The 19,596-nt window shown below is 42.4% G+C and overlaps 1 protein-coding gene across 1 annotated transcript in view; it reads right to left on the bottom strand.

Moving 5' to 3' along the window:
• Positions 1–19,596, bottom strand: part of fto (FTO alpha-ketoglutarate dependent dioxygenase) — a 116,547-nt gene that overhangs the window by 60,162 nt on the left and 36,789 nt on the right. The window contains exon 8 of the mRNA XM_063882507.1: positions 4,613–4,740. Within this exon, the coding sequence (XP_063738577.1) occupies positions 4,613–4,740 (128 nt within the window). The remainder of the gene's footprint in view (positions 1–4,612; positions 4,741–19,596) is intronic.

Below are 19,596 nucleotides of genomic sequence, written 5' to 3'. Positions count from 1 at the left end.
GCCTTTGTCTTGGGATAAAGACCTCACTAACTCCCAACAAGTTGGAGAAAAGTAATAAACACAAGCGACAGATGTACTACGCCACGAATTCTGAGTGTACAGCTATTATAGTACACCCCTAACCTGTACCATGTGGCTCAGGTCATTTCAAAGGGCAACCAAAATGGAAATGTGAGGAGGAAAATGTGCCTCTGCATTCAATGGACTAGAAAAATGGCAATTTGTTTTTATTTTAAATTAAAAAATGTAAGGGAAAGTGTGCAAACTGTGATACAATCCAAAGTGAACAAAATGTTAAAATTACATAAAACTAAATTTTAAAATTTTTAAAACTACATGCTCTAATAACTAGTTACTTGAATTATTAAAGAAATTGAAAATATGCAGTTTATTTATGCAGTCTAATATCACGTACATTTTCTCTAGATTAACATGTATTTTTCAGAATCAAGTTTATTGCCAGATACGTTTACACAAACAAGGAATTCGATTTAGTGTCTGGTGGTGCAAACATAAAGGATCTAAGAAAATAAGTAGCAAAAGTATAATAAAAATACACATTTTTAAGGAACTCTTCAGCATACAGCAAGTTGCCACTGCTAAATGTTTTCCTGTCATTTTTTAAACACACATCCATTTTCTACCAATACTAATATGAGGAGGAGGGGTCTGTGAAACCAATGAATTGACTTTTTGAAACCTAGCTATTTATTATCTCCAAAGCCTTTTGAACAAAAAACACCTAGTGCCTCCAAACTGCAGCTATTTTCACATCCCGAGCTGTCCAACTGTTTCCGATGCCAAAGGTCAATGGCTGCCTACTCTCCTACCGGCCCACACTGAGCGATGGGAGGACAGGGTTTGCCAAGTCATGCACAAACCCTGCCTTGGGTCATAAACACCTCCGCCTGTCTCCCCTCTTCTTTTCTCCTCCACAGAGGTGAGTTGGGTTTGCACTCTGTTAATCTTTCACTACAGGCCCGCTTGCTTTTACACCGGCCCGCTGGAGAACAGAGGAGGGGAATGAAAGAGGGGTAGTAAAGGACGAGAGTGGATAAAAGAGCAGGAAGAAAAAGCCATAGAGAGGGCCAGATGGGCACCTTCACAGTCCATTTATCAAACCCAATGTGGCCCTCCCCTCCCCTCCCCGCTGCTCTCATGTCCTAAACCCCCATGTAATTCTGTAATGATTTTCATTATCATATAATGACCTTACAAAGCCTACAGCAGTTTGCATGGTCAGTACAAAACTCGCAGCTGTTCCCTTCGGTGTTTGCTCGCCGGCTGTGACAAAGCTTTTTTTATGTTTTTTTCTGTTGGTCAGAGCAGTGACCTCTAGGCCCTCGAAGGTCACCATAAGGTCACCGCATCCAGGGGGTTCAAAAGCAGAAATAATGTAATCATTCAGATCCCAGATAGCATCATAGGCGTGTTCCCTGGAGGTTGTGCTTTGCTCTTAAATCTGCGGCTCCTGTGTGGCATACTCAACTGCTCCCCGAGTCACCCACATAATAATCCATCTCTTTCCAGGGAACTCACGGGGCATTTACCAAAGGGACACGGAGGGCAGCATCTATCAAAGAATTCACCATGTGCATCGGGAAAACCCAGTTACCAGAAAAGCTCATAAGAATAAAAAAGCTCTCATAACTTTGTTGGCTCAGAGTGAATGAATGGAGTGCTTCTGCTAGCGGGTCGAGTCGAGGCATCACTCACTCTGAGTGCCTATAAGTCACTCGTGAAGAACCACTGGTCACCAGGTCCAATTTCTCTTCCTTTTCCTTCTGGGTCGTGCTAAAAATGCCCCGGAGGCAGAAAATGGCAGCGAGCGGGCCCACGTTCCAGCGCGCAGAGTGCTGCTTTAACTGGTGTTCAAAGAAACAAAAGTCAGGGAGAAACTTAATCAATCAGTGCTGGTTGTTTATGTTTATGTGCCTCTAGCAAGAGTCATCAATCATTCTTTTTTTTTCTTTTCCATCCTTTTGCAAGCATTATGTGCTGAATAGAAACCATGGAAACAAAAGGCAGTATTATGATAAAAGCCTGCCTGTTGCATATTGTGTGGAAAACTAATTAGGACGCGCCATAAATAAAAAAAAAAAGCAGCAAAAAGAATCAGCAAATTAATTTCAAAAGTCATCTTATGGTGAGTGCTTTTATGAGAATAAATGAAGGTTCAAATACATCTGACTGAACAAAATTCCCTCACTGTGTCTCTGATTTTCTCCATCTCTAATTGTCAAACAATGACTTTATCTTCTAGTAGTCTCCATAAAAAAAATACAAACGTTTTCTTCTTCCTCAGAGAACGAGCGAGGCCGTCCTTAACCTTCATCAGCTGCAAATCTCTAATCAGTACCAGTACGTCCCACTTAACATTGCGCACAGCCATGTGTTTAGTTTTGTGTAAATGCGATCTGTTGACAGCCACTTGACAGGATGACCCCCCACTTTTTTTTGTAAGTGGGGGCGGTGGGGGTTAGGGAGAGACATTTCATGTGTTTAAAGGGGAGAAGAGGTATCAGGAGCAGCTGGAGTTCAAACACATTGTGTGGGACGCTTGCCCTCCTCCAAAACTAATCTAATCAGTCTTTCACTGCTGAGAGAGTAAACGTCTGTCTGCCCCGCCGACAAGGATGGAGCATTTCCTGTCCTGCTCTGTGATACTGGTTGTCGGGATCTTAGGGTGAGGGGTTAGACATGGCTGAAAAGTTAGTAACAGTGCATTGTGGGTGGTGGGGGAACCTGGGATGGTGGGGGATAGCGCTGATGTTACGTTTGGGGTGGGATGGTTTCTAGCTTTCAGCACCTGTAGCTGGAATGCACTATCAGAGCAGGCCCTACATCAGAGTTGTGAGGCGGTGGGCGTCGACACGGCATAGCAAGGTGTGTGAAAACAGCCTGTTTACAAGGCTCATCTGGATGGGGCACATCTAAGGGTCAACTGAGTGTGGGGGAGGTGGGGGACTCAAAACAGAGGGGCGCTGCGGAAAGGTGAGGGGAAGCAAAACAGCAGGAAGTTGACATACATCTTTCAGAAGGAGAGATGTTGCTTTCAGGAATTTGTAGTCTGTGGATTCTGCCCCAGGCACTCTTTAGGCTCTGGATCATGTCTGGTCCAAAGTGTGTGTGTTTGTGTGTGTGTGACACTGAGGTCAAATCTGTTGATAAAGACAATAAGCAGCGAAACACATGTGCATGCAGATGTAGTGTATACATGCATGCCAGTGTTTGTGTGTGTCCTTCCTAGTGCTGAGGGGGAGACTGACGAAGAGAATGACCAGCTAAAATAACACTGTGTGTATGTGTGTGTGTGTGTGTGTGTGTGTGTGTGTGTGTGTGTGTGTGTGTGTGTGTGTGTGTGTGTGTGTGTAAGGCCCTCCTTTATCTGAATGAATGGCCAGTGTTCTTATCCTTGAGCTCTCTGTCCTTATCTGGAAGGGAGGAAGTAAAACGGGCTTATCCAAGACACACGTGTCGTTGTGATAGCTGTGATAGCTGCCAGGCCCAAGGACCACAAACAAACAGAAAATACAGCACCGAGTATCTGTGGGACTCACATCAGGTCTTCAAAAGGAATCCTTGTCAATACACTTACAGCAACGGCCGACAATCGTCTCCTTGTTGTGCATTCCAACATCAGATAATAAATCAAAAGCTCTGACAAAAAATACACTTCAAAAATCCTCCCTACCTGCCGGACTGATAGTGACTCACAGGAGTTTTCCACAGGCTATAAGCTCGACAGCTGTTGGTTTTAACAATAGCTATGATTGTTCTTTCTTTTCAGCATGATCACGTTCATAGTGATAGTTTTGGGGTACTGGATTTGTAAGGGGGTCCAAAGGGATGGGCTGTAACCAATTTGGACGACTTCTTTGATATAACTCTAAGGGTTTGGTAAACTAAGCTGTGTCGTTTTTGTTTGGGATGATTTCAAAATCCACCATACGTTTGCTAGCTTCTCAAGATAACCAAACCTAGCTTTAATCAAAGCAGAAGTAGTGGGGAATTCATGATCATTTTTCTTGTCATTTTTGTCAAGTTTTGAACTGTTTCAGTAAGGCCTGCACACAAATCACTTGGTGTCACTCTTATACTTCAACAGATCAATAGCTCTGGTCCTTCGAGGGAAAATGAGTTTGGCTGTAACCTCTCCTTACTGTAAGTGATTTCATGGCAATTCAAGTCAAAGTTTAGGTTGTCTCATTGTCCTAAATTGGGGGTTTCCCAATATTAACTTCTTTTGTCCTTTGGTTGTGACACTCGTGTAATCTATTTACATCCTGGGTGAAGACCGCTGACCCCAATGCATGGGTTTGTTATTTATTTGTAATGAGCATGTTGTAAGACCATAGCATCATTAACTGAAAGGGTTAATAATCACCATTAGTTTTGATGGTTTCACCAACAACTCGAATGCGCTGCAGTGTGGGCCAATCTAATTTAAATGGACAATTCTGAGATATTCTGCCCAAAACATAAATATATGTTATATATCCTATTTGTGTGTGATGGGGGAATGTCCTACTTTACCTGTCCCACACATCTGTCAAACATGTGTTTCCTGAGGACCGATAGAAAGAAAAAAGTTGGTTGTACATTGTGTTACCTGTCTCTCCATGTCTGTCTTTGCTGGTGTCTGTCTGTCAAGGCAGACAGCAGAGTTTCTGCCATCTCCCTCCTTCCCTCTCCTTCCTGGCCCTCCTCTTCCTCCAGAGTTTCCAGGAAGAGCATCGTCTGGAGAGAGAAGAGCAGAGGTTCAAAATATCTGCATCAAGTAGAGCTAAATAAAAGATGGCAGTGTGACCTTGATCACTGAAAAGCACAATACCCTATGCTCATTTAACTAACTTTTCTAACCCTAACCCCCCAGCTTGGATGACATCAGTTGGTCTACCATTCATCCTTGAGCAAAACAACTATTCTGCCCATTACATTTTCCCTTAGTATTAGACTGTATGCAACTGAGTGGAAAGACTACCTGAAGCATTTCCCACATCCTTGAGCTTCTATCCTCACTTATAAAAATTACACAGCTCAGAACCAAGACTCCATTATAACATCCCTGGGACGGCGACATACAGTAAGTCTAGTATAAAGTCAGTTTCACATCAGAGGATGGGCAAATTACACCCAACATTAGAGTGTGAGTCAATTAATCACGTCCTGCACAGCACAGTGTAATGTGTGAGTATCCCCCTGTTGAACATGAATTACAGGCCGGCTTAAAGTGTGACGTGGCACATCAGTGCTAATCTGAAACATCCTGGCAAACCTTCGCCTCCAAGTCCTCCGCAGCCTCTAAGCTGGTTGAGAGGGAGTCAAATGAAAAAGGATCTGGCAGCCCAAATTAAATGCAGTGCTGTCAGCCACACTCAAATCCCTCTTTCTCCCTCTTCTTCTCTACCCTTCACAGCCTCTCTCCCTCTCTGAATATCCTTAAATGTCTCCCCTCCTTCCTTCTAGCAGCCTCGAGAAGTGATGGATCTGTAACTCTGACTGACTCTGACGCCTTGTTAAGAACAGTCTCTTCCTGTCACATCCACCAGTAAAGCACGTTCATTTCTTCCCATTAACAGTCACTCGCCTCCCAAGTCATCCAACCCTCTTTTCAAAAAGCCGCACAATGTAAGGGAACCTTCGTTTCTTCTCCTCTGCCTCGTTTTTAATCCCTTCCTGACTATCCACCTGTCTGTCTTAATTCACGTGAAGATGGGTTTGATTGTCTTTGTGTGTGTTTCCAAAGGAAGGAAGTGTGATTGCAGCGCAGTAATATGCTTACTTCCTGCACACCACACAGGACAGGTGTCAAAACATGTGGCGGCGTGTGACTGATTACGCCTGACTCGGAGCAGACACCAAAGATTACGGTGACCAGGAGGAAGCAGGGCTGGCTGTACCCCCTATGGAAACTGTACCTTTCGGTTTGGATCAAACACTGTCCTCCCAGGATGATTGTCAGGCAAAGAAAGTGCCAGAAAGCGCATTCACACTGTATCACCATCTCAGCTAGTAGACATCACATTGCCATGCTGGCTGTGTAGCACAGCTTCAGTGTCTGGAGCAAAGCGCTGATGAGCAACTGATTCGTAGTTGATCTGAAACCTGCTTGTGAGATCACTTTAGTTCTTCCCAAAGCTAGCATAGGAACACAACGAGTACCAGGAAAGGAAAGACAGCTTAGTCCGATGAGCTTATTCTAACTGTGCTGTATCAAAAATACATCTAGTAAGAACAAAATAATTCAATAAACTGAGTATATCACAGCTGATTAAGCGGCTTAGTTTAATACTCAATTGTGATTGGTCGATTTGGACATTTCAGAGGTTGTTAATACTCCATAATAGACCGTTGCTAAGCGAAATAATGAACGTTGTTATGGAAGATCAAGGTAGAGAAGGGGAGAGGTTAAAAGACAAAGCGGTGGATGTAAGAGCAATCACCAGAAGATGACAGACAGGAAGTAAACACTGACGGTAACACGGTAAGGCTCTGGCATTGTTTCTGACATTGTTATCGGAGAAGAATCTGTGAACGGACTTGGACAGTTTCAGAAAATGTTGATCGGTGCTGCCGACATTTGAAATGAGGGTTTTGTTGATGCATTTCTTGCCCTTGGTACGCTGTGGAACGGACCATGTCTTTCTTAGTGGAAGCAATACAATCATTCTTTAGTGGCTGTGTAATACGCAGGATTATGTGCAGCGACAGGGTGAGTAGCGGAGGTTGGTATTTTTTCATTAATGACTGCCTCGCTACACATTATCCATTGCTTTTCCCAACCCAATGATGATGACAGAAGTCACCGAAGTTGACCCCATCACCTGCCAACACATTGAAGTCTGCGAACACCTTCTATTAAACACGTTAAACAGACCGGTGTGTGCGTTTGTGGGTGTGTATTTAAAAGCCTCTTTTTATATTTGTTCTCTTTTTGTGAGTATAGGTGTGCCTTTCGTAAAGTGAATGTGTGTTACCAAGCTTCCTTCTCATGAGATGTGTGTTGAGCATGTGTGTTTAGAAGAGCCAGTGCTGAGAGAGGCCTTCAGGTTTAGCCACAGGCTGATCACCAGGCCATTTAGACACCCCACTGGTTGTTTACTGGTCGAGCCCGGCCTCAGCCAGCCACGGCAGGACTACAACCCTTTATCTCCGGGTCTGTGTTAACACTAATCAGCCCCTTCTTTCCTTCTATTTACCCCATGATGACAGTAGCTATCCTCAGCCTCCACCTCTCCCAGCTTGATACTGACCACAGATGTCCCCTGACCCAGGACACATCCCGGGGTGAACAAGAGGACATGAAGGACCTGGATACCTCCATCCCTGGTTCAAAGACACAAACCCCAACCCTGTCTATTTTACTTAACATTTCCGGCCCTGTGCAGAAGCAGGGTAGGTAAACAAACACGTAGCCAGGCTGAGGTGATATTTTGGTTGGTGGGGAGCTGGAGTGATGATAGTGTTCCAAGCGAAGGCAGGCTGGAGGGCAGCCTGGGGCGGCTCACTAACACCTCGAGCCAGGACTGTATCTTAACACCAACAAGCATCTGTCTATTCCATCACATAACAACATGTCACTCATTCTGCACTGAATAACACAGCGGGAAGAGGGTTTGCTGCAGCACATTGTGTACAATATGGTGTACATCCCTTAAAACTAAAGTACAGAATAGAATGTCCTGGGTCACATAACAGCTCAAAGGTTAAAAAAAGATGCTGAAGAACTCAAGGTTTACACTCAATAAAACAGAGCTACTCGCTGCCCACCAGAATGTCTGAGAGACTGTTAACACCCCATGAAATGTGGAAGCTGACTTTAGACCAGGGCTTTCAGGGGACCCAGAGCACTCTTAAGCTCACAGCCATTCCCTCATATAGGAAACCTTTTTATGTCTGCAGGCCACAAACACTTCAACATCCCTAAACGTAGCTCCCTATTTAACCATTTTGAAAAGACCAGAATAGACCATCCAAATGATATGTGGTTGTCTAAAAAGATAGGTGGTAAACAAAATCACCAGTAATACCAAACATTTCCCAGGTTTGGCTGGCGGGTGGTGTTATTTAGCTGCTGTGGTTCCTCCTCTCCTAACTGCACCTCTGTCCGTCAAACTGGCAACTTCCATGGCTGCCTCCCTGCGACTACCATGTGTATCAGGCCCAACAACAGGCCAGTAGGTATTGCCATAACACAATCCTCCTGTTTGTGACAATAAAAGTGGTTATTTATCAATACATTCACTGCATAAAGTTGGTCATTTAATCAATACCTCATCTCCAGAAGAGACTGCTAATCTTCAGTACCAAATGTGAAGATGATTTTGATGGCAAACAAAGCATCTGGATGCAAAATAGACTCTCCTCTGCAGTAAAGGTATTCTTTGTTTTGTTCATCCATTGACATTTTTTTGTTTCATCCCTATCAAGACAAGAATATCGTCTAAATGTGAGGTTCAAGACCTCATATAATGAAAATACAGGATATTTTCATTTTATTTAGGCCTATAATCATCAGTAAGTAGCTAAACAATGACCTAAGGCTGTGCTTGCTTTAATAGCCAGCAGCTCAAGACAGATTGACATCCCAGAAGAACACCAGGTGTATCATTCAGGACAAAATAACCATCTTATCTGACCCTAGCAATAACATGAGATTTGTTCAATTAAATAACCATTTCTAAAATCTCTCACTAGTTCTTTTTTTAACTATAATTTCTCCCTAACTTGACTTTGTTCGTCTCACCAATATCAGCGATGTATCTCAAGCTTTAACCCTTTTCTCCAACTCTTCAGACCCTCCACTGACTTCCTCACAGCTCAGCTGCTCAGACATGTGATTTTATAGGCCCTGGGAGTGGGAGTTTGGCAGACTCCATCCTCTCTCCTCTAATACAAGAAACCAATATCACTTTGACCGCTGGTGGAAAAAGGCATCAGGCACCTTGCTCGAGGTAATGGATAGCTTCTGCTCCCTGATATAAACAACTGGGGAGCTGTGATCCTGCCAGGACCAGTTCCAGTCTGGACAAGGGATCTGTGTGTATTTGCTGCATGCCACCATCGAGTTACATTGCTCTTGGGGGGGGACTCTCCACCGGTGGAAAAACTATATTAGCCCGTGAAGAAATGAGCCCAGACCACATTCACTTTTCTGTGACATCACACTTGAAGTCATAAAAAGTGTGTGTGTGCGTGAATGTGTGTGTGTTTTTTCCCTGCCGTCTGCCGGCTGTCACATGATTACAGATGGTTCAAAATTGAGGCATATCTGAAATTAAATTTGTTCAGTTTCCATTACGTCAGATTGGTTGATAAACACATACAGTGTGTGTGTGTGTGTGTGTGTGTGTGTGTGTGTGTGTGTGTGTGTGTGTGTGTGTGTGTGTGTGTGTCTGTGTGTCTGTGTGTCTGTCTGTCTGTCTGTCTGTCTGTCTGTCTGTCTGTCTGTCTGTCTGTCTGTCTGTCTGTCTGTCTATCTTTTTGTCTGGTTGTGTAAGGAAGAAATGAAGGTTGTCAACATTGCTGGTCAGGGTTGTCTTCCACACTTTGAAGCTCCAGAACCTTTGATATTATCAAAGGGGAAACAGTAAAGACAATGAGGGAAGCGAGCTCTATAAAAATGTTATCTCAAAAGATGATTCAAGAAAGTTCTTTCTTTTTATGTGTGACTTTCTTTTGAATTATCGGTACAACTTTGAGCAGTGCTCACAGCTGAAACTTACAGAGCAGTGACTTTCAGCAAGGTTTTTGCAACACCTCTTGCAGTTACTCCAGCTATTTTAAAACTGTCCAATTTATTAGGTGCACCTTTACAGCTTAATGCAGTTCTTAAGTCTACTCTCAGGATGAACCCTAACCCTAATGAATTTCAGCAATGAAATGTAAAAAATGGAACTTCTCGAAGGATGTACAACAATATGTTTTTAGCCAACCAAGAAGGGCATCTAGAGATCAGTAACTTTTCTTTGTGTGGGTGTGCGTGCACCCGTGTGTGTGTGTGTGTGTGTGTGTGTGTGTGTGTGTGTGTGTGTGTGTGTGCGTGTGTTCTTGCACAATCACCGTGGTGATAGAAACATAGACCCTTCTGCCGGTTTGACCCTCGCAAGGTCGCCGGCACCATCAATTATGTCAGCCAGTAAAATGGGCTTTGCTACACACAGCAGATTATATGGAGTGTAAAACATTAGAAAAATGTGTCTCAAACACCACAGTAACATGTTTGAAGTGACAATGGGTCGGGGGTGGGGGGGTAGAGGCACTCCCAGAAAGGGAAGACTCCCGATAAGTGATTTTGTTTGAAGGCATTGTAACACACTCAAGTGGGCAGGGATGCTTTCTATGGCCCCAACGGCACTCCATCTTCTGGGCAGAATACAAGCGGGATTAAAGGACATATGCTTTCCACAGGGTCAAATGAAGCAGAACTCACAGGCTTTTGTGGGGCTCCCTTTTGGTGGTGAGAAGAAAAGGCAAATCTGTTGTTGGGTTGTAGTCCAATGGGCCCACAAATATCGCATAAAAATTCACCAGCCTGTTGCTAGCTAGGCTTTTGTCTCCATCTCATGATAAGGAGTGTGGGCCAGTTTGGACTAATGGCTAAACCACATAGTTCTTAGTCTGAATGAGCTGTCCAGCAGGCTGAGACAAGACACACACTCACACACACACACACATACTCCTCACTGGCAAGAATGCCTCATCCATCCATCACAGGAAAGCTCTGAGAGGCGCTTTGACTAATTCAGGACAATGAAGACAGAGCTGGACAGAGATGTTTGCGATGAGCGTGACACTCAAGCACCTTTGGCTCTGTTAAAACCCTCTTACTCTCCCTCACTATATGAAAGCTGAGTCTAGATTCTAGCTAGATAGCAGATTGTGATCAGCACCTCTCCTGCCAGTAAAAAGCTTTTTGCTGACTGGGGCCAAAGCCAGCCTTTCTCTGAGTCCCAGAGTTACAGTGTAACACACACTGCGCCGTACTTCGGCTCTTCAAAAAATGCTAAACCAATAAAAAGGGTTTCCATCCATCGAGACACGCTACAGGTTGGAATATGTCTGAAGGGGCTGAATAGTGTCGCTAACAAAGTTCTGATGGAATACAAGAAGTCTGAAATGTAGTGATTCCTCCGTTTCTGCAACTGGCTGGAAACCACTGGGTGAAACTAAACAGACTCTCTTATACGACTACTGTGACATCAATTGTGAATTACCTAAAGAGGTCAAATGGAACAGATTAGGATCTGCATGTTCCCTACTTTAAATATACTTTATTAAAGGTTTCTATGTAGTATCAGAAATAAACAATCTTTGGTTGTATGGATTACTTTGGATTTGTGTTATTTAAGACAAACCAGTATTGTTCACATCTGTATGGATGTCAATCATTGCGGTTCAATTAATTGCTTAATTTAAAACCAATTAAAGCGTTAGTTCTAATCTTTCAAAGTACTATACATTAAGTGACAGTAAATCTGCTGCATCCCTAAAGCTGAGTTGTGATTTGACAGCCTTGTTGCCTTAAACTATTCTCTCCACACTAAGGGGTCGTACAGTAATAGACAATGGCACAGACCATGAAGCCGAACATACAACTGGATTACGGACTCAAAGACTCTTGTCTTGTCTTGTTCAATCTGGCAAATGAGTCACAGACGAAGCAGTATTAAACACTGTGGTGTATATTTGTCTAATTAATTATAGGGAATTAATGCATTGCATCACTACATCTAAATATGGTAGTGACTGAAATGCTATGTGATAATGTGTCGTGGCCGCATCTCATTTTGTTTTCTGGATTAAATCTACAAAATCAACTCTTATTGCTGAATATTCTGTCAATCCAATTTAGGGTGTTCTTTTCACTCAATCTGTACTTTCCTATGTATTATCATTAAATACAAATCAAGATTAACCTATTTCAAATGACACAGGTTAAAGGGAATACATTAAAAAAACATTGAAATCATATCAAAATATGGATAAAATGGATTGCACTCACTTCTATGGCTAAAGTTTTCATCCAAAGTGACTTAAAATAGGTTTGTTTCAACCATATAATCCCAAAACTGCAATAATCATTGAAATACATACATTACAAAAGTAAGTGCTTCAAGTGATTTTTGTGATTGGTTTCTTCTTCTTCTACTATAATAGGTAGGTACTGCCAAGCCAAAATGCTTATAGGATCCTTTAAATGAAATAGAAATAACCTCACAACTTTTTTACGCTGTTATGTACTAGCTAATCTTCTGCTAATGTTCTTTACTTCTACTAATTTATAGAAAAACACATTACGTCAGTTACTCAAGTGCTCCTAAACACACCTGTTTTACCACACATTAACAAAGTGTGCTCTCCCCCACTAGTGGGTTGTGTGTTTGTGTGTGTGTGATTGCTCCCCACCTAGGGAGGCTGATGAGAGCAGCTAAAGAGTGTTTATGAGACTGTTAGGCAGGAGAGGATGCCGCCCCGCAGCTCTCGCCCAAATAAAAGAGCCATTTATTACATCCAACATGACCCTCTCATTACACACAAATAGGAATTAATGAGCGCTATATCGGGCGATCCCAGCGGAGCGAGGCGGGGCCCGCTAAAGGACTAGCGTTAATTACATTGTCCTACATCTCACCCATTTAACACCACGCATCAGATTGCTCTATCTGCACGGAGAGGATAGGAGAGTGGAGGGGATTCACCACCTGGAAGAACAACCGCTTTCCACCAAATTAGTAAAAAAGTGAGATGGAAGTGTGTTTCCTTCCTGTCTCAACTGCACTGTAACATAACCTGTGACCTGCGCATGCATACGTTTGTCAGTCAAATTAACTTTATCTATTTGGTATATTTATGTGAAATACCTAATTGAATTGCTTTGAATAACCATCAAAATGCATCATATAAATCATTGAAGGTTTTCTTTATTTTTGTGAATGTCTTGGGCTTTTTTTCATAATTCTCAGTTTTATCCATCGTTTATTTTATCATATAAACTTTACTGATTGTATGTCTGGATGGAGTGACAATGGCTTTATAACAGAATACACAGGGCAACTATGTATCTCAATGATCAGATAGTCTTTAAAACCCAGTGAGAAACCAATTACTCGAACAATCAGTAGTAAAATATGTTGCCCAGGAAAGTCTTTGTAATATCAGATTATAACGGACACGTTGGGTGTGTGCGCTTCTGGTTTAAAAATGATTTAAACACTTCAAATAAAAATACTTTGGGGTTTGTAAGAACGCAAATGTCCAATAGTGCTCCGTTGTAAAGGTGTAGCTACCAGTGTTGAAAATCCCAGCAGTAAAATCGGTGATCACGGATAGCATTAACAGAGCTGATCCCGAGCTGTAGACAAATGAGATTTCCTTTTCAGGCTTCACATGGGAGAGAATCTGCTTTACTAGAAAACACACATCTCAGGTTTGATCTCGGTTGGCTTATCCTCTTCATACTGTAGATGCCATGTTTTGAAAGGTGCTCAGACAAAAAAAACAAGGCATGAAACTTCCCAGAATGCTCCGAGGACTTGTACTTCCTCCTGACTGCACTCACATCCCCTTGTCTACAGCATCAGTTTTTTTTGTTCATCTCTCTCTGGTTTACTTTTTCTCGCGTGCTCTGATTCCAACTTAAATCTTTACCGTTATCTCTCTCTTCACCTCTGAAAATGCCCTCCTTCCCTCACCTCACCTCACCTCCCCCCGGTTCCACCTCCCTAAACCTCCTCCACCTCCTTCGAAAAATGATACAATTATCATCAACAATCTTTCCCCATTTCCCATCCTTTTCTTTGCGTTTATTCAAGCGAATCAGACAATTTTACACCGTCTTCCCATCAGGATCAAGCCATTCTCTGCGCTCATTGTTTTCACAGAAGGCTTTATGTACTTAAAAACCCCAACACGATCGCTGCTCCAGTGACTCTGAAGAATTAGCGAGGTACCGAGGTATTAAGTGGTTAGTATTTTGATGTGCTAGATGCAACACTCAAACAAAGAGCAGATTAAGGATCAAATTCTCAACACATTGGAGACCTTATGCTTAAGACTTCCTCGGAGATTAAAAGTGTCATTTGATGATGTAGTGATATCTGACCTGATTCTGAATGAATCTCCTGATTTGTTTTTGTTTGTTTTGCATATTTTGTGTACAGAAAAACTCGTTTTGACCTCGCCTTTGCCATATGGTGGTTGATTTTGCCATAATGTTGTTGATTTGAATCCAAATGTTTATGCAGTTTTGCCCTATTTTTAACCCTAATTAGGATTAGGGTTTGGTTTTCTGTTATTGACATTTCCTGTTTAAAAGAAGGATTTAAAAAAACTAAATGTTCACTATAAGGATCTATGGTTTCTGGCTGTATTCATATTCATTAATCAGTTTTAATTTATTGTTTTACTTTGTGTTGAAGATGTCCTTTGAGACTGTGTCTGTGGCTGTGCAAATAAATCTGAAATTAATTTAATTTGACATCCAAAAGAACAATACAAGATATAAATCGCAGGTCCTGATGAGGAACCAAATAACTTTAATAAAAGTGTCTGAGTTTTTTCTCCTCTGTGTTATATATCAGCACCAGATATCTATTTTGGTATTATCTCTAAATATAAGAACTATTTAGAAAGTGCGAGGCAAACTCTGGCTACGTTTTCAGTAAGAAAAATATTCCAGTAAACTTGAATAATTGGGAAAAAAATACATTTAAAGTTGCTTTAAGTGACAAATTAATGTGTTTTCATGTGTGTGTGGTAACATCTCATACTTTCCACTTTGACACGATTGCCTGCGAGAGTAAACAATTACACCTGGATCAAAGTACTGCGATAATTATATATCAAGCGCTGGTTAGTGGTAATGTTTATACTCAGATATAAGGGGCGGGCTATGCTATGAGACGCTCTGAAATCTCCCTTTCATCTTTTTATACTTTCTACCCCATCAAGGCACTTTTCGACACGCAAACAACCACACACAGACACACACACACACACACACACACACACACACACTCGGTCTCTGTGTTGGTATGACACAGGGAAAAGCTGGGCCCTGCAGCCAAGCCCGCCGTCCGCACTGAATGCGATTAAACTGAGCAGTGATTAATCTGGGCTGCCCCATAATTCCTCTTTACCACTTTAATGGATGTTATCTCCCCTCCTCTGAAGGCTTATCTTGCTGATCGGGGCCAAGGATGAGGAGAGGGAGAGGAAGAGGAAGGGGGGGTCGGCTTTGAGTAGAGGGGGAGAGAAATCTAAATTCATACAGGGGTAAGTAAACTAATAAGTAAGTAAATAAGTAAATGCGGGGATTGAGGAAACTGCTAAGCGGATAAGGCAGATCAGGCTCTGTAAAGTGCTCATTTGTTTTCCAAGAAGACGAGACAAGTCGCCTTCAAAGCCTGCTGATACAGTAAAAACACTGTCAACATCACGATTCAAAGACAAACAAAATAAATTATCCAAACCGCTGTCAATAAAATCCAACCAACCCTCGTTGTTAGGATGAGGTGTTCTCTTTTTTGTTGATGAGCTCATTTTGTTCTAAATAATGGGAGGGACGTAACACAATAGCTTTGCGGTTTCCACACTGCGACATCAAGTCAGAGTTCTTCGAATACATCAGAAATGTAGTCATCTACCGCCCTCAAACAAGTTGGCCCATGTCTATTTTAGGAATGAAAACTCGCCATGCCGTTGCTTTCAGGAGAGTCAGCTGCATCTGTTAGTGAGAAATAATTATACCGGTTATACAGATTCTAATTTTAACTTAATATCTTTATATAAATATTTGTATATTTATTTTATTCAGTCATAAAAAACATTTTCCACAGGATAAATAAAGTATTCTTATTCTGATAAATCAATCATCACCAATACTTAATTAATCCCAGGGGGAAGTTAGGTTTTGTTGCACCATATTAGAATAAAGCATTGTATAAAATGTTTATATAAATATAAGATTAATTAAAAAGGGCCTATAAAAGTCCCCCATGAAACCCTGAGCTGTGTCAACAAGAGCAAGAACACCGGGGTGCATGTCTGTGTGTTCATGTTTAAATATTCCAAGTTAAGTAAAAAAAAATATCTGAATTTTTGTAGTCAAACTAAGTCTCTGAAAGGATCATAAAAAACTAATTCCTTGCAGCACTTTCTAACTTTTTGAATTCAATGTCTAACTTATCTCAAAGTGTGTTTTCTTTTCTTCATTTTTTTTTTCCGTGTCTCAGTTTTTTTGTTCTTCCGTGTCACTGTCCATGTATTTTAATGCATATGTGAGACGCCAGCAGAGAAGTGACAGGGTTAAATCTGTTCGTGGCTCTTTTCCTCTCCCTCGCTTCAGTTTACGGCGATCTTGCAGTGAGATTCTGTCATAGACAACCCTCTGTGGGATTCCATTCACTACCAGTGTACATCTTTAGGTACAAAGCTGCGGGCTGCATTGGCTCCAGGTAACATAAACGCTCCCTTCAAGCCACCGCGTATCTGCCCATGAAAATTCTCTAAAGGGGTTTAAGCATTTACGCAGAACACTATCAGGCACCGCCGAAAATTCAGCTTACCCTGTTGAATAGGGACTTCAAAGAGAATTGCAAATACCTTTGCACCGCTATATTTTCTCCCCTCTCTCTTCCCCGCTCCCTCTCTCTGTCTCTTCTTTTCATTTTATATTTCCAAACACAAGCTGCTGCGTGATGTAAAATGTATTATCAGCCATATATTTCCTCTTTAAATGAATAATAACAATAATCTTTGAGTAATTTCTTTCTTATACGGCTCCGTCTAAATAGGGCAAAGCAAGCCAGCTAATATAGAGCCACGGGTAAACAAGGCCGTGCAATAATGAACGCGTGGATTAGGCCTCTAGTCTACGTTGTGCGATAAGGAAAAACAGCTGCTACTATCCAGGAAACAGCACGTATTGACTGTCAATGAAGGATAAACTACTGTGCAGCTTCACATTTACTTCTTTCCTTCACACTGTGGACAAACACACACACGTGAGGACGCGTGGACACAAACAGACCCACATGCACACACACATTTAAGCATAAGAACCACAGAGAGTTTGAATATAATAAATGCATAAGCCTATTTGCACAGTGTAGAGCTTAAAAAGCAAAACAATATGATGCATAAACACACTGTGATTTAATGTAAGAGATAATAAATGGCTTCATAATGAGCAATATAAATGGTCTTTAAACACTTTACTGCTTAGTTCACACTTATAATTAATCTGGGTTCCATGTGTGCATATAAAGTGGGTATAAAACTGTGCAAGTAAACCGGCGAGCGAAGGAGAAAAATGAGTGCTGGTAAACATCTGCACCACGGTTCGGCTCCGGCCTATGGCTTTGGAAATACGCTGGCTCTTTTTTTTTTTTCTTCCCGGAGCAGCTCTCCAAATAATGCATTACAAAAAATTGCTACCTCGAAATAATTTACGGTGAAACGCACAACAGAAACCATAACATTTATAATGTTTTACAAAGCCATCAAATAAGTGGAAAGGGGATTAATTGCCCCGGCCCGACCTTAAAATAATTATTTTGAGCGGTGCAACTCTAAACTCCAATGAAATTGATACACTTTGATAATTAGATTCTTGGCACTGACCCGCTGAAGTCAATAAAGGTTATTAAGGCCAATTGCTGTCTAAACGCATTACGGGCAGGGTAAACTGTCCATCGGAGGCCCCTGCTACTCCAGCGCCAATATGATAATCCATTCTCCGTCCTGGGGGTTTCTTCCCCAGCGCCTGTGTCTCCACTCTGCCATACAAAACCAGATTGGATTCGCTTAACCTTTCCAGGACTTTGATCAAATGAGCTCACACAGCAATAACATTTACATTGACCCCCCCACCCCTCCTCCCCAACACACACAAGCCCTCTCTCTTTATTTTACCTCCTCCCCCTCTGTCTCTACAGCTCAGTACATTCCCTCCCCGACCCGCTCCTCAGCGCAGACCCTCCACACGCTAGGTCAATAACCTAATCAGCTATCGATGGCGAGAGGGCCACGCTGTGTGTGATTGCAGTGCAACCCTCCTCAGCGGCCCACCATGTTTCCGAAGACAGGGAGGGGGGAGAATATGATATGGTCACTAAGCCCATTCACACACAAAAGTCGGCGTCTATTACAAGTCAGAGGAGGTACATTTTGTCACACAATGAGGGAGAGAAAAAATATGCACGGCATATATGCGTGCGTGACCAAACCATGTGAAAACAGGGAGTGACAGGCTGGGTGAAGGGAGTAGAGGCAGACATGGCCCCGATACCACTTCCTGTTTTGTACATCTTGAAGTATACAAATGTATTCAACTGAGTGGATCCCATTTATTATGAAAGTAGATTAATTTCCTTGATATGTGTTGAAAAGATTTCCATCTACAAGGCTCGTTCTCCTGTCAAATGAGGGAGAAAGTGTGAGAAGGAGACAGAGATGTGGCGAGATAGCAGGAGCGGGAGAGGGAGAGAACAAGAGAAAGGAAGAACATAAAGAGGGGGAGAGAGGGAGAGGACGAGCGTTGAAATCTCTTTGCTTCCGCGGTGGCTTTTGAAGTTGTGAGATGAGCAGCCACAGAAGTCAGGAAAGTGACAAATTAGGGAAAAAGCTGTACTGTGCAAGCAGAGCTGCTAAATCAATTAAAGTCATGCCAAGCGCATACATTAACATCAATGGCACACACACACACACACACACACACACACACACACACACACACACACACACACACACACACACACACACACACACACACACACACACACACACACACACACACACACACACACACACACACACACACACACACACACACACACACACACAGGACAGGGAAAAAAAAGGGGGAGATGGGCTAGGAGCTGTCGCTTCTCCCCCACAGAGAAAAGAGGAAAGATAAAAAATACCACACCGGTATTTAAAATATTCTGCATAAAGCCAAGGCTCTCTGTCTATTGTCAGTCAGACGGAAGCTATTCATTGTTGCTAGTTTAAGGAAATGTCACTTTTGTATGATAGCCATGATAGCAGCGTCCTGGGGGAACGTGGAGCCGCGAGCGAGGCGGGTCTAAACGGACTGCAGCACCCTGGATCACAGGGGAACGTAGAGCCTTTGAGTTAAAAAACCTTTACCTTCTATACACTAACTCCCCCACCACGCACACTTTGCTGTACATTCAAATACCTACACACAAAGTTTCGCAGCATGTCTCTTTGTTTCTATCAAGAAAAAAAATCATGAGGTTCCCTAAAAAGAGGCGAGCAAGAGAGTGGACTTGTTTTGTGTCTGATTTTTTTTCTTTCTTTATTTATGTATTTTATCAGAATGTCATTCAAATGGAAGGGTGAGTATTTGCATGACAACAGGCTGAGGAGCAGAGAGGGAGCCCCAGGGAGAGACAGTATCCATAAACAGGAGCTAGTCCCCCCCCCCCCCCTCCAACACACACACACATATTGCAATATTCTTCGTACACACTAACAAACGCATACACAGCCCGGTGCATCCCGTGCTAAATATGACAATAAAGAGCGGGGGGCTGGCTGTTTGTATTACTATTTTAGCAGGATAAA

This window comes from Eleginops maclovinus, chromosome 4 (assembly GCF_036324505.1).
Source record: "Eleginops maclovinus isolate JMC-PN-2008 ecotype Puerto Natales chromosome 4, JC_Emac_rtc_rv5, whole genome shotgun sequence".
Taxonomy (NCBI): Eukaryota; Metazoa; Chordata; class Actinopteri; order Perciformes; family Eleginopidae; genus Eleginops; species Eleginops maclovinus.
Note: the sequence above shows the minus strand (reverse complement) of the source record. Positions and strands in the feature narration are given on the sequence as shown.